A 16383-nucleotide genomic window follows, 5' to 3' on the forward strand; every position below is an offset into this window, starting at 1 on the left:
CAATGAAAAAAGAAAGAGAAAGAAGAGGAGGAGGAGGTGGTGGTGTTGGTGAGAGAGTAAAACAAGAAGAAATTTGAGAAGGTAAAATAAAAAGAAAAAGATAAATAAAAAAAAGATGGTGATGATGATGAAAAAAAATACACTCAAATATTTTCGTGTTACATCCAAATATTTTTGTGTTACACTCATAATTACTGTAAATACAGAAAAATATAATGCTGCATTTTTTTCTTCTTTTTTATTTTTTTCTTTTAGTTGATTGAATGTAAGTTTATCATCTTCTAAATAATTTTGTACTATTATGTGTTTTTTTTCTTTGTTTATTTTTTTTGTTTTTATTCTTGTTAAAAGAGTAAAATAAGAAGAAACTTGAGAAGATAAAATAAGAAAAAAATGAATAAAAAAATAATAATAATGAAAAAGATGAAAAGGAAGTAAAAGATGAGGAGGAAGAATAAGAAGATGTTTGAATTATGCAGAATTTATCAATACACATACACTGAAAATTTTTAAAAAATACACCTAAATATCTTTGTGTTACACTTAAATACAGAAAAATATTTTTTTCAATGTAAAATTTTTATATTATATTCAATTTAAATCATCAACGATAAAATATTATTCACCTATAGAATTATAAATTATTAATAAAAAAATTAAAGAAAAAAATAACATCACAAAAAAACATTAATTAAAAAATCTATTAAATTAAAAATAGTGTGAAATTGAAATGCTAAAAGAAGCGCATCTGACGTAAAATAAAATATATAAACTTATATTACTTGTATAGATAAAACGATTGTAAGTAGAGAATTATTCATATGATAATAGTTGAATTCATAATATTTATAGGGTATAAAAAGTGAATTTGTTGAGCATTTAATAGACTTGACTATTAAAATAATACGATATAATTTAACAGTTAAATTGATAAATTTATAGAGTATAAAAAGTCAATTTCACCGTGTAAGTCAATATTTGATTTCTTGCTGTATTTTTATTTTCATTTAAAAATTTATTGTTGAATAATAAATGGTTGAATATACAAGATGAAATTTAAATTTTTAACAAAAAAATTATATTTTATTTTTTTTTAATTAAAAGAAAATTGAAAGAATTTATTTTCATAAGATCGGCATTGCGATAAAGATGAGGGTAAGAGGTATTGTGCATGCAAAGCACATAGATGACACGTGTCATGACTGGCGTATGATTAGGAAACTTATTTATCGGAAATAGTGGTATTTTGTCATTGACTCGGTCCCCACCGAAAGCCTTCACCCTTCTTCCGCTGACGCGTATGCAACGCAACGCCCCCCAACTATTTTTATCATATTATTTCTCATCACTATCTTTTCATTATTCACCTAAACGCCCTTTCACCTCCAAATCAATCCATCACCAAAACCATATTATTATTTATTTAATTAATCAATCCTTAATTAACATATATAGTCAATTCATTTTCTATTTCCAACAGACTTTTCATTCTTGGTTTGATACCCGTTAACCCCAAGATTTTTATTTTCTAATCTTTGGAAAAAAATGTGCAACCAACTTTGAAGAAGATTAATAATAAGGTTGATTTATATGATTATGATATACTATATTTGAATGTCTCAATTGTTGAACAACAAGACAATGGGTTTGTTTGAGCTAAAATCAAACAGAAAACCACTTTCTCTCTCTTTGTCATGACATTTCTCTTCCTCCTCTTCTCTTCCCTTCCTAAGGTATTCATTCTCTTTCTTCAGCAATTTCTTCCGAATTCTAATCTTTTCCAACCTTGGATCACATTATCTTTGTGCTTTGCAACCATCAACAAGATCTATGTACAAAGCTTCTAGCTTTTTATGTTGTTGCAAAATTTTGTCAACTCTTTTAAATTTAAAGTAATTGAATGAAGTGTGTGTTCCCTTTGTGCTGGTTCTCAAAATGACCTCACTAATGTTTTTATGAATTATGATCACTTGGAACAATTTGCAGGAAAGAATACTCAATAGGGTTATTATTTCTTCATATTCTCCTACTCCTCCTATTTGGGTTCCCTGAATATTCAAGTTGCAATATGGGGTATCTCAATTCAGGTGTGTCCTCTTCAAGCCAAGTTCATGCTGCAGATGATGCACCTGCCAGTGGAGGTGGTCTCAGGTTAACTTCTTTCTCATTTGCATATCTATCTTACTACAGATTTATCATATGCTCAAATATATCTCCCTCTTTTGTTTTTTTGACTCATGAAGCATGTTTATTGAGATTATAATGTATTCATTTGCCACAAAATATCCATCTTATGTGTTCTTTCACAAAATATTGATTTGTATTCTTTGTTATTGATCTTTGTTTGCTAAATTATAAAGTTTGCCTTTCTGTTAACTTGAATATTTTGTCATGTCTGTTCTCAGCTGGGCCTGAGGATGTGTATTCTTGCATAACAAATTAATTAGATTTTGTGTTTAATACTATTCTTATTATTAATAATATTATATATGATCCATGGGTATTCATTCATTAGTAAAGCTTCAATTTCGTTGACATGAAAGGAAATGATAGAGTTTGTAATTGCCTTTAAAAAGATGGTTGTGATTTGTGACATGATTTGGTATGGTTGGTGTCTACAGTCATAATGGCAAATTCAGTTATGGATATGCTAGCTGCGCCGGAAAGAGGTCTTCAATGGAAGACTTTTATGAAACAAGAGTTGATGGTGTGGATGGTGAAATCGTTGGCCTTTTCGGAGTTTTTGATGGTATATTTTTCATTCTTCTTCTGGTTGTACCTCAGAACCTAACATTGGCTTTATATAACTAATGATTGGTTCTATACTTTATAAACTCAAAAACTTGAAAGTAAGTAGCAGCAAGTTTATTGTTTATAACTCTTTTCTTCAGGTCATGGTGGTGTTCGTGCTGCTGAGTATGTCAAGAAAAACCTGTTTAGTAATTTGATCAGTCATCCAAAATTCATATCCGACACTAAATCTGCGATAGGTATTCTATCCATCATGATGTCTGATGTTCTGTGTTTGCTAAAATCCTGAGATTAACCATGATTTCTTTGCCCCAAACTTGTCTTTTTCGCAGCTGATGCGTACAACCATACCGACTCAGAATTTCTGAAATCCGAAAATACTCATAACAGAGATGCTGGTTCAACTGCTTCTACTGCAATTCTAGTTGGTGACCGTTTGCTTGTTGCAAATGTTGGGGACTCCAGAGCTGTTATATGCAGGGGTGGTAATGGTAAGTCTTCTATATTGTATTTCTTACATGCAGTGGATTACTTAATAACCAAACTTATAAAATTGATGTGTGATACTTAATAATTCCATTATAATTGTGGTTTCCTCTAGCCATTGCTGTTTCTCGAGATCACAAGCCAGACCAAACTGATGAGAGACAAAGGATTGAAGATGCAGGGGGCTTTGTTATGTGGGCTGGTATTATAGTTACTTTTCTTAATTTAGTTTAAAATATTTCATATCATTTCTCACTAATGTTACTTAATGTCATATTTACAGGAACTTGGAGAGTTGGTGGTGTTCTCGCCGTTTCTCGTGCATTTGGAGATAGGCTCCTGAAGCAGTATGTTGTTGCTGATCCAGAAATCAAGGTTTGGGTCCGATGTACTCAGTGATCTATTATTGGATAACTCATTTGGCCAATCCATCTTTAATTTCGTTTATAGTTCTGTTAGTCTCATTTGCGTTTCAATTTCTTTTAAAAGTGAGTTGAAGATGGATATTACTAGCATGTGTAGCATCTATATACTTTTCACCATTACTGAGTGTGTGAATTTATTTGTCGAAAGCAACGTGTCAGACTTCCATGACTATTAAGTATGCATAAAGTTTTTATTGTTTGCACATTGTGTGGGGTGACACAACTTTGTTTTCTTTAGTGTTAAGATTTAGGGTTTTCTCTGAGATTAGTATGCTACTAACAAATAATCATCATGGGTACGTTGGTAATGTAACTAAGGGAAAAGAGATATTGTGAATTCTGAATAATAATCTTTATTTTGGTTGAAATGGACTTAATGATCTTGCAGGAAGAAAAGGTCGACAGCTCGCTTGAGTTTCTTATATTGGCAAGTGATGGCCTATGGGATGTTGTCTCAAATGAGGTTTGCAATGATCACTATCTCTTTCGCTTCTCTTTGATAAGAATAGCTCATTTCTCTCATAGCAAGTTAACAACTAACGAAATGCTTTTTTTTTTTTTTTTCTGTTCATGTTAATGTCACTGTGAAACTTTAATACATAACTACACCAATGTGAAACATCCCCCATTAATGCAGGATCTAGGAAAGGGCCATATGCAAAGGGTGTAATATATAGGCAGTCTAACTTAATAATTACATTATTGATCGAGGTGACATGGAGAAAAACTCGATCGTTGCTCCAAGGCTCCTCTTTGTGTAACTAGACCAGTGTATTTAGATAAAACTGGATTACCAAGTTTTCATAGTGACAAATATAAAGAAACAAAGAACATTGGTTGCAAAAATAAGTGAACTCAGATGCATCAAAAGTCTTATGACATTCTTGTTTTGTTTGTTCAGGAAGCTGTGGCTATGGTGAAACCAATAGAGGATGCAGAGGAGGCAGCAAAGAAATTGTTGAAAGAAGCAATTCAGAGAGGAAGTGCTGACAATATCACTTGTGTTGTTGTTCGTTTCTTGATGGACCAAGGTGGTGCTTCTGCCTCTTCTAATGATACCACCACATCTGCCAATTCTGTTACCCCGTCTCTGTAAGCTCCCTCTCTCTCTATATATATATGTCACCCTGTATCAGTGTACCATGCAAGAATAGGAAACAGCTTCAAATTCCTTATGCTGCTCTCTGTCTCACAGTCTCTCTTACTATATGTAGCTAGTTTAAAGAAAAGTGTGACCATGGAATGTAGTGCTAATTTCAATTTATGCATGTAATGTAACCATGGTTCTTTTAGTCCATTTATTTTCTTAGTGTTAGCCATGGCTTGTTACAAAAATGTAATATTATATTATATGGGAAAAACGGATCTTTTCATCTTTTCTTTTTCTTTCTCTTTTTTTTTTTTTTTTTTTTTGGTTACCCCTCCTGAGTTCTGACTAACTAACTGTACAAGCAATTGTTTTTTGTTTTTTATTTTTTATTTTTTAAATTAAGAGTTGCATGCTTGGTGGCTGTATAACACTGAACGATTTTGTAATATCTAACGATATTTTTATCTGAAGAATAGAAGTAAGAAATATGGTAAAAATGCAATATATATATATATATATATATATATATATATATATATATAATTTTGATTTTTGTTATATTTTTAAATATTAAAATTATATAGTCGCTGTAATTAGTAATTACCACGATAATAGTAGTCATCCATAAGTTGATTGAAATACTGCTTGTGGTCTAAGTGAGGCCACGTCAACTGAACCCTGGAGAAGGGCAGAACCGGAAGAGCGAACATGAAACTGGTGATCAGAGGTTGCTTACTTGTTTATTATTTTACAATAAGTTTTAAGAGGATCATTAGAATTTATTGTATTTAGTTATTAATAAGTTATTGATATTTAACAGTATAAGTTAAAATATATTATTAAATTAAAAAAAATTAGGTTGGCATTTAAAATAATAAATTTTGATGATTTTTTAGTATTTTTTTATTTTATTCTATTAATTGATTTATCAAAACAAAATGAAAAAAACAATAAAATTGGGTCACGCGTTGGTGGCTTGCTTAATGTAACTTCTGCATAATACACGATAAATTGCAGAATTCATACGAAGAACAACATAGAAAACTTAGTGACACAAGCTTAACAAATCCTATATAGGCCTCTTGATTTTACAAAAATGAGGTCATCAACTGGTATAAGTGAGTTCTTCAACACTATTTGGGAGACACTTTAATTTGTTCCTCGGTATTCATCAAAAGAATACGATTAATGGGTTGAACCCGATAGAACCAATAAATTAAATAGACTGACTTGCAAAATAAATGGGTCCAGTTGATATGATTGGTTAGTTTACACTTTTCCCCATGATATTTTTTAAATGATTTTAAAATGTTTTTAATTCAATCAAAATATTTCAAGTTTTAATTTAATGACTTATTAAAACGAAAAAAATTCTTGCAAAGTTGATATTTTCATCTAAAAATTAAAAATTTTTTTTTCACACAAGAGTGAACAAGTTCGTCCATTTAGTCCGAAGAATTTTGTTTAACAATAAAGCTTAACATCTAAGAATGTGTTTGGAACTTTGGATTACCATTTTCAAACGAAAGTTTGTATAAAATTAATTTTGATCAAAAGTGAGTTAGTTAGTATTAACATAGTTCATGTTTGGTAATTTTTTTTTAAAATGAATTATAATAAACTAAATATTGTTTAGATTATATTATTCAAAATCACTTTTAAATGAAGAATTAAAAAAAAAACATAAATTCAAATAATTATTTTATATTATCTTACAATTTTATTTGAAATATTTAAATAAATTTTAAAATTCTTTGTTTTTAATACTCTCATATTCTTTTGTACTTTAAGGTAGGGTTTGTTTTAAGGTACTAAGACAGAGACTGAGAGACTGAGACTCAATATTATGTTTGTTGGTTCAGAGATTGGTATTAAAAGTTTTGTCCGAGTCTCCAAAATTTAAGTATTTTAGTACCTCCAAAAAGTGAGAACACAGGAGACTAAAATTTTTAGAGATAGAGATTGAAACTTTAATAACATTTTATACCTAAAATATCCTTATTTTAATTAATTAATTCTAATTTTATTCTTTGTGCAAATTAAATTAGAGGTTCATTCTTGTTTCAATTTCTGTCTTCTATTTTGTACCAAACAGAATACTGAGATTTATTTCAATTTATGTCTCTTAGTTTCTGTCTCTCAGTCTCAATCTTTCCGTTTTTGTTTCTCTACTAAACACTACCTAATAGGACAAAGTAAAGAAATAACAATAACGGTAAAAGAACTGATATAAACAAAAAAAAATAAAAGTTTTATAAAAAATAATAATATGCATAAGAGAGTATTAAAAAAATATTATAAAAAACAAACATATAAATAATAAAGGATATAATTGGTACGTAGAACATAAATTTCAATTCAACGTGAGAAGGTAAATGGAAAAGCTAGCATTTATAACTTTTGGTAAATGTGGGTTAAAGATAAAAATTACTTCTGCACTTAGAGGATAAAAATGTTGCCAAATATGAAGATGAAGCGTTCAAGGAACTTAAACGCGTTTTTCTCTTCTCCAATGCAAATCTAGACACACCTTAAGCCATTTAATCAACCAAGTCCTACTAAGTTACTATAACTTAATTCATTTTCATGCGCCACTCTCTCTAACAAACTTTTGTATATATATATATATTGCATTCTCTTCCTTCTCTGTGTTATTCTCTTCATTGTCGTCTTCTTCATCTCCTCTCTTTTTATTGTCATCGTCACTAAAACCACCTCTATTTCCTTCTTGTCTTTCTTTTCTCATTTGAATTTTTTCGATTTTCTTCTTTTTTTTCTTCTCCTACTCCTCCTCTATCATCATTATCATAGTCATCATCTTCTTCTTCTTATAATATAATAGAGAAAAAAGAAAGAAATAAGAAAAAAAAGAAAAATACAGCATTAAAAAAGATATTTTTGTGCTTTTGTAATAAATTTTGGAGTACAAACTAAAATATTTATGTATTATTGTTAAGAAATTTCAGTATATTTGTATTCTGATAAATTTTGTATAATTTAAAACTCTTCATCTTCTGCTTTTTCTTCTTTTTTTATCATCATCATCATCTTCTCTTTTTTTATTCATCTTTTTCTTTTTGTTTTACCTTTTCAAACTTCTTTTTGTTTTACTCTCTTAACAAGAATAAAAAAAATATCAAATAAAAAAGAAGAAAAAATACATAATACTGCAAAATTGTTAGGAATAAGATGAACCTACATTCATTCAACTAAGAAAAGAAAGAAAAAAAAGAAATATTTTTCTGCATTTGTAACAAAATTTCAGTGTAAAAACTAAGAAAGTTATGTGTTATTACTAAGAAATTTTGGTGTATTTTTATTCTGATAAATTCTGGATAATTTAAAACCTTTCATCTTCCTACTTCCCATCTTCTGCTACTTCTTTTTTATCGTTATCATCATCTTCTTTTTTTTCTTATTTATCTTTTGTTTTTTGTTTTACTTTCTCAAGTTTCTTCTTATTTTACTCTCTTAAATAGAATAAAAATAAAAAAATTAAACAAAAAAAAGAAGAAATACATAATGTTACAAAATTATTAGGAAGATGATGAACCTACATTTATTCAACTAAAAAAAAAGAAAGAAATAAGAAAAAAAAAATACAGCATTAAAGAAAATATTTTTGTGCATTTGTAACAAAATTTCGGTATAAAAACTAAGGAATTTATGTGTTATTGTTAAGAAATTTCGGTGTATTTTTATTTTGATAAGTTTTGCATAATTCAAAACTCTTCCTCTTCTTCATCTTCTGCTGCATCTTCTTCTTCTTTTTCCTCATCATCATCTTCTTCCTTTTTATTATTTATCTTTTCCTTCTTATTTTACATTCTCAAGTTTCTTCTTGTTTTACTCTATTAACAAGATAAAAACAAAAAAAAAAATCAAACAAAGAAGAAAAAATACATAATGTTGCAAAATTACTAAGAAGAAGATGAACCTACATTCATTCAACTAAAAGAAAAAAAATGCAGCACTAAAGAAGATATTTTTGTACTTTTGTAGCGAAATTCAGGTGTAAAAACTAAGGAATTTATGTGTTATTATTAAAGAAATTCGGTATATTTTTATTCTGATAAATTGTGCATAATTCAAAACTGTTTCTCTTCCTCTTCTTCATCTTCTGCTGCTTCTTCTTCTTCATCTTCTTCTTATTTTATTTTCTCATAATTCTTCTTGTTTCATTCTCTTAGGAGGAACAAAATAAAAAAAAAGAAGAAAAATCAATGCTGCAAATTACTAGAAAGAAAAAGAGGAAAAAAAGAAACGCAGTAACAACAACAGCAATAAAAGAATGATGATAAAGAAAAAATACGCAAAAAAGAAAGAGGAAATATACGAAGAAGAAGAACAAACGTGAAAAAGAAGAAAAATGATATGTTTACATTAATGAAGCACGCGTGTATACATGCTGCGTGTGATTTTTATTGGCTTTGGACCAATTTAGTTGGATTTGGATGTGTAGCAAGACTGAATTGTTTAAATGAGTTGAACCTCTATTTTGGAAGCCCTATATATAACTAATTATCTATGGGTTAATAGTCAAATTAGTCTTAGAAAGATTGAGTAATTTTCAAATTCGTTACTAAAAGATTTTTTTCAATCAAATTGGTTGTTCAAATATTATAAATTAATCATATTTGTCTTTCAGTAATAATTTTCATCAACAATTGATGATATAAAATGTTAACTGACAATATACATAATATTTGACATATCTAATTAGTAATTAGATGTTAATTAGATATATTTATAAAAATTTATTAATTTAGTCACTTTTTTTCAATTACATAAATTATATTTTTAATATGACCTAACAATTAAATTAATAGATTTTTATAAATATATTTGGTCAATATCTAATTAAATATGTTAAGTATCATGTATGCTATTAGTCATTAATTATTGATAAAAATTATTAATAAAATTATTAAAGAATAAATATAATTAATTTATAATTTTTAAAGAATCAATTTAATTAATAAAATCTTTTAAGAATAAATTCAAAGAATAATATTTTATTTTTTAAAGACTAATTTGACTATTAACCCATATTTTTGTTTATTCGGAGGAGGGAAATTGCCTGCGGACTGGCTAGCAAGGAAGGATACGAAATGCCACTCAGGGTTCCATTTCATCGACAATCCCCCTGCTATGGAGAGATTGATCATTGATGATGATACCAGAGGGGCCATCGTGCCCGAGTCATTGTAAATTATTAGGTTTTTGTTTTGCCTTTTGGGCCTTAGAGTCCCAATATGAACCCAAAAACACCTAGAACCATTTAACCCATAAGTGTAAACGAGCCAACCTAAACAGGCCAGATCAGGGTGTTTGACACCCGTAGAAGACATTTCTTTTGAAAATTTTCATTAAACTACGCTTGACTCTTTTTATTTTCTCCTTAGACCTTAGCTTCTATCACCTCTTTGATTTTTTGGTCAGTTAGGATATCCCTACCAAGACATAACATCAAGTGAAGAGGAGAGCTAAAGAGGTATTAATTAACCCAAATCGCTAATTCTCGAGTTAATATGAAGGAAGATAAAAGTGTGGCATTGTTTTTGTAAAAAGGTTGAACAGAAGAAGTTGCATTGACTAATCTGCCTTTCTGGCATGGTTTACAAAGGCAAACATATATAACTTGGCCACCTGATGTATTTGATGTAGTAGGCGAAAAAGTATACACATAGCTAAGATGGAGTATGATTTGAGGTACTGAAATCGAAATTGAAGATTGAGACTTGGTATCATATTTGTTACTTCAGAAATTGGTACTTAAATTTTAATATTTTAGTATCTTAAAAAAATGAAAATACAAGAGACAAAAATTTTTAGAAATAAAGATGAAACTTTAATAACTTTTTTTATTTAGATGTCCTCGTTCAAAATTTTATATTCTAAATTTATCATTCACCTCACCTCTTACTTCACCATCTAACACAACCCCACTTTTCACTCTGCCACCACACCTCGCCATCAACAATAACAATGCCGATAGCAATAACAACAATCTCATCAATTAGATTCAACAACAACAATAATATCATAAATTAGATTCAACAATAACGGAAGGAAGCTAAAAAAAAGAAAGAATGAAAGGGGTTTAGCTAGGGCTAGGGCTGTATAAGTCCATCCAGTCATTGATGAATACTACAAGAAGGGATTGCTGTTCCAGAGAGAAATTCGAAGCTCGAAAATGGTGACAACCATTTGGAGAACCAAAACGCAGTGTGCTATTTCACTCGGCTATGCCATCAGAGTCATCTCACTCATTGTACAGCTTTTTTCCTCTCAATTCTACCTCGCAGACAGTCAATGCGACAGTGACAAAAGAGTTCGACGGTGACAGAAGAACGAGTGAGAGTGATGGAAGAGCTCGATAGTGACGGCAGAACGAGCGAGAGTGACCGCAGAACTTGGCGGTGACAGCAGAGCGAGTGAGAAAAAGCGAGCGTCTGGAGAGAGAGAGAGAGAGAGAGAGAGAGAGAGAGAGAGAGAGAGAGAGAGAGAGAGAGAGAGAGAGAGAGAGAGAGAGAGAGAGAGAGGGTGGGTGAGTGGGTTTAAGGTTTTTTATTTTTTAATTAATAAGGACATTTTAGTAATTTCAAATATTTTAGTCTCTACTTTTATCTCAAATCAAATAAGATATAGAGACATAATCCAATTTTGTATACTTTACACTAAACATAATACTAGAATTTATTTTAGTCTCAGTATCTTAGTTTCTGTTTCTTAGTCTCAATCTCTCTTCTAAATGCTACCTAAGTTTCAACCAAAATTTTAAAAAAAATCCATTCTTGAAATAAATAATAGATTTTTTAAAATCAACAAAAACAATTTATGAAAATAATAACATACAATAAATCAATAACAAAGTATTATTCTAAAAGTTAGGTCAATTACATGTCAAACTATATTATTAAAACCGAATCGATAATCAATTCAGTCAAATTATTGAGTTATTTAAATTCAATAATAAATAATTAATTAAATAAATATATAGAATTATAACAAAATTAAATTTAAATCATAAAGTAAATAAATATAATATTATTAAAGAACAAAAATAATATTTCACGATATTTAAATTTAAATAAATGATATATAAATTTTATTATATATATATATATATATAATTATTAGCTATTAATAACTTTTGGATATTGAAAAAAGAAAAACAAAAACAAGAAGATGGATAATCTTTAATAATTAATATATTCAAAACATTACTACAACACCAAGACTTTTATGCTATATATATTATTGGAAGACTTTTAAGTATACTTTAAAATACTGATGTTCTAGTAATTTTAATCGTTGATCTTAATTATAAAAAATATATATAATATATATTAATTAAAATCAACTATTAAAATTACTGAAATATCAATATTTCAGGTTGTTGGCACAGAAAATAAATTTTCCTCGACATAAGAATTTGTCGATTGTCAATATATAATTTCGACTACAGAAGAAAATACAGGTAAAATAAAGTTGAAGAAAGATAATACAAAGATAGTCGATGTCAAAAGATAGTTATTTCTTTTTCTTAAACATCAAGACTTGCTATTCGCTCGATCTTTAGGATGAATAGAGAACATAAGTGTTAAATTTAAGGAGCAAGCTGAAGAAAACATGAAACTTGAAGACAAAAAAACACGTAGGTATCAAAATTAAACTTAGGAGACAAGATTTTTCATAATCAAGGTAAGGTCATGGTTTAAAAAAAGATGAAGTAAGATAGTGGATAATATGCTCATAAGAGTTTTGGGGCTTCAACTAACAATACTAAATTATCGTCTAAACTCATAAAATTTTTAGTTCAACAACGCTACGGAAAAATAGAGTATAAGTGCACGTGATTATTAAAAGTCGACTTTTAATTTACTTTCTTTTTGTTTATTTGATTTATTTTTTTATTTTCTTTGAATTTTGTTATTATTTTGCTTTGATCAATATTTATATTTTTTTTTGTCTTCTTTATTTAATTATTTATTCTTTTATGTTACTTTTTATAAGTCTGCCACTAATAATTTCGACATATATTGCTTTCACATCATAATTAAGTTATTTCCGAATTGAGCTCACTTTTTTTATAGGAAAATCGTATCTGCTCTTTGATACTTGAAATTTTAATATGAGTTCATTTTAATACTACCTATTAAAATCGATCAAAAAACGAGTAAAACATAAGTATATCTAAAAATTTTCTTATATTCTTAATAGCATTATATATGATAAAGCTATTGTTGGCTCAATAGAAACGCTAGCATGCACATAAGAGAGTTCCCAAGTCTGTTTGGGTTTTCTTTTTGTCTCATTAATCACTCGTTTATCATTCATCAAATCCACCATTTACACGGAACGTTCTACTAATTTTCTCATCACAAATTCAAACCTTTTCAAACAATAATATTCTATCATTTCTTCAAGAATGATTCTACTTCAAGCAAGTTTCTCTTTCGTATCCTCATTGCTTTTTCAGTTAATACTTGTATGATCGCTCATCACTGAACCCCTCATTTTGGCCACACTAAACGTAGGTTCATGTTCACAATAAGTTGTCCAACACTCTTTTTTATACAGCATAATTAGTCTAATGACAATGTGATAAATTTTATCCTTAAATGTTTAGTGTGACTCACGTGCAAATTATATACCTCTAAAATTTGCTTTTATAAATTTTAACTTTTAATTTAGATTTTTTGTTTTGGAGAACGATATTATCAACAAAAAGTATGCACTATAGTATCTATTATTAAATATGTTTAGGAAATACTTTTGAAAAGGTATGTACATAGAATTGAGCCGACCCTTGGTGTAATCATATAATAATAAAAGAAAATAAATTACCATTTATATCCATAAAAGATGAGAACGCTAATATATGTACCTATGATAAATCAAAACTGATTTTATACCTATAAAAGATGTCCTCCGTATAACAAAATATCCTATTTTAATTATCCGCTTGCTTCATTATTATCCGAACTTATGTGGCACCCCAACCCCTCCAAAACCCTATCTAAACTATATCTACCTAGATCGGAAAATTGCAAGCAAAAGTAAACTTCAATACATACTCTTTAACAACATTACCACCACCACCACCACCATCATCATCACTCTCCTCTTGAATCAGGATGGCAGGGTAGTCATTGGCTGATATTTGTTCCATCAGCTTGATGTGAAGAAACACATCCTTCATAGCAAAATCAGCTTGTTCATAGCTATGAAAACAACAAAATAAATCGTCAACAAAAGATAAAGTGTAATGAAGGTGGAAAAGATTTATCTTTGATTACTTGATGTTCTCACATTTTGAAAAAGTGAAATTCTGAAGGTTCTAACATAGTAACATTAAATCGAGCAATACCTCCCTTGCCCCCTCCCAAAAGAAAAAAAAACTAAATATTAAAATCATCCTTTTATTTTTAGTCACTTGAAGTTTTCGGACTCTAGAAGAAGGAAATGAAAAAAAAAGAAGTTGGGAGAGTTTATAACATTGAAACAAATAAAACCTAGAAAAAGAAAGTGTAAAAATTAAGGAAGAAAAATATTGAGAAACTCTCGTTTCTTATTTTTACTTCATTTAAAGTTTTCAAGTTGTGAAAAATGCAGACATGACGGGTATGATTCAGATCAAGAAAATGGGATTTTCAGAATTCGTGAAAAGATTGAAACTTTAGCATTGAATTCCAATTCAAACCTTAGTGGCAGTGAATCGTAGTGTTTCTAAATATTGGACATAAGCTTCTCTGATAACTGGCTTCCAGGATATAGCTGAGTCAAGTTTCAAAAAACACATCCCCATACAACGTTTCGTGACCCTTCAATCTTCGAAGAATTCGTAGAAGAATAAGAAGAGAAAAGTGAATCTCTTGTAGTATTGGAGTCTTGAATGTTGAGAGTGTTCTTGAGTGACGCAAGGGCTTCATAAACGTTTCGTGAGAGTTTCTGAAGCTTCTTAGGGACGATAGAGTTGTTGGAGTCTTTGGTTGAGTTGGTGGAAGAGGTGGTGGTGGAAGAAGAAGAAGAGGAGAAAGGGGAGGATTGAGTACGGTGAGTCCTTCCGATGTTTGGTGGGAGCGCATGAGGATCTTTGGGTGCCACGTAGGCTCGAATAGTAACAAAACAAGTACATAATCAAAACAGGGTATTTTTGTTACACGAAGAGCATTTTCTGTGGGTACAAAATCAGTTTTGATTTATCATAGATACATATGTCAGCGTTATCATCTTTCATGGGTACAAATGGTAATTTATTCTTTAATTCTTCCTCTCATATTCCACATTGGGTTCTCACACTAATTGTAACCCTATAATATATGTTTTTAATTTTATGAATATTTGTAATTATTACTCTTTTCTTTTTCAAAACCTTCTAGAATACCTATTTTAGAATACCTATTTTTAACTTATTCTTTAAGAGTAAACTACCGTTTCTACCCATGGAAGTTGAAAACACTGACAAATCTATCCACAAAAGAAAGAAATTACCAAATATACCCATCAATAATGACATTTGTGGGACGAAACTAGCCAATCGTTATTCCGACATTGACTCCGTTAGTAACGCTTACTACGTGGCACTTCACGGCGTGACATGGCTTGGGGGTTTCACACGTGGATTGCTGAGTTGTTTGACTGTTATAATGTACCCTGAACCCCAAAATTTTCCAAATTCAAACCTTCTTTCATCCCAAATAGGAACCCTAGCCCTAGATTCACAAAATTCTTCAAAATTATGCTAATGTTGAGGCGAAAACTCTTTACTCCACCTTCGAATGGCAGCGGTAGTGTATTTAGAAGCTCAGTTTCAAAGCGGGTGCATGATAGGAAGTTCAATGGCAGATGTTTCTGTGGGTTGGGGGTGACACTGTTGCAGTCAGGGACGATAAGGAATCCTAAGAGGTGGTTCGTTCGTTGTCCCAATTGGAAGGTAAACCCGTTGTACACTCTGTTCTATGAGAGTTGAATGTGTGTTTGATTTATTTTTTTCCATGGATAGAACTAAGACTGCAACTTCTTTGCATGGGTAGACAAAATCGAATGTCTGTGGGAGGGTTTAAGGAGAGCACTGTCAAAAAGAAAGATGCACGAAGATGTTAATGATGCTGAGGCTGAAGTGAAGATGCTCATGAGGTTAGCGAGGATTGAAGCTGAAGTTAGTAAACTTAGGTTGTGGCTTGTGATTATGTCAATGGTGGTAGTTTGTAACGTTGTATGCACTGTGTATCTGATTTTTAGGAGGTTTTGAGCCTAAGTAGGTGTTAGTGTAAGATCATGACAAAATTACCCATACTCGATTCAGAATCGGTCATTTGTGCACATATGGAATCCAAGAAATGTCAAATGGAGTGTTATAAGATATGTAACTTGCAAAAATTATCCATTACTAATTACAATTTTTGTTTAGTTTCTATTCCAAAATAACATGAAAGACAGGCAAAATAACCTGATAAGTACGTAGTAATTGAGTTACTAAAATGTTCAACACATAAGTATGAGTTATCAACTACGATTATGAATCCATACCGAAAATCAAAACATAAGCAAAATAGGGTATAGTATGTGACATATCTAACAATTGTACGATAAACTGCCATCGACAGTACAAAACAACATAAT

The 16383-nt window shown here is 29.9% G+C and overlaps 1 protein-coding gene across 1 annotated transcript; it reads left to right on the plus strand.

The window, feature by feature from the left end:
- The first annotated feature begins 1422 nt into the window (after positions 1-1422).
- Positions 1423-5048, plus strand: LOC130957925 (probable protein phosphatase 2C 59). Its single transcript, XM_057884783.1, has 9 exons — positions 1423-1733; positions 1987-2151; positions 2622-2749; positions 2892-2990; positions 3084-3242; positions 3353-3439; positions 3521-3612; positions 4051-4125; positions 4564-5048. The coding sequence occupies exons 2-9, from the start codon at positions 2069-2071 to the stop codon at positions 4756-4758; spliced, it is 918 nt and encodes a 305-aa protein (XP_057740766.1). The 5' UTR covers positions 1423-1733; positions 1987-2068; the 3' UTR covers positions 4759-5048.
- Positions 5049-16383: the final 11335 nt, after the last annotated feature.

Source organism: Arachis stenosperma, chromosome 10 (assembly GCF_014773155.1).
Source record: "Arachis stenosperma cultivar V10309 chromosome 10, arast.V10309.gnm1.PFL2, whole genome shotgun sequence".
Classification (NCBI taxonomy): Eukaryota; Viridiplantae; Streptophyta; class Magnoliopsida; order Fabales; family Fabaceae; genus Arachis; species Arachis stenosperma.

Bases quoted from the DNA above. Each gene is read 5' to 3' on its own strand.
- LOC130957925 (XM_057884783.1), top strand. From the start codon at position 2,069: ATGGGGTATCTCAATTCAGGTGTGTCCTCTTCAAGCCAAGTTCATGCT. The intron at 3,243-3,352 runs GTAAGTCTTCTA...GGTTTCCTCTAG, and splicing joins TATATGCAGGGGTGGTAATG to CCATTGCTGTTTCTCGAGAT. The intron at 4,126-4,563 runs GTTTGCAATGAT...TTGTTTGTTCAG, and splicing joins GGGATGTTGTCTCAAATGAG to GAAGCTGTGGCTATGGTGAA.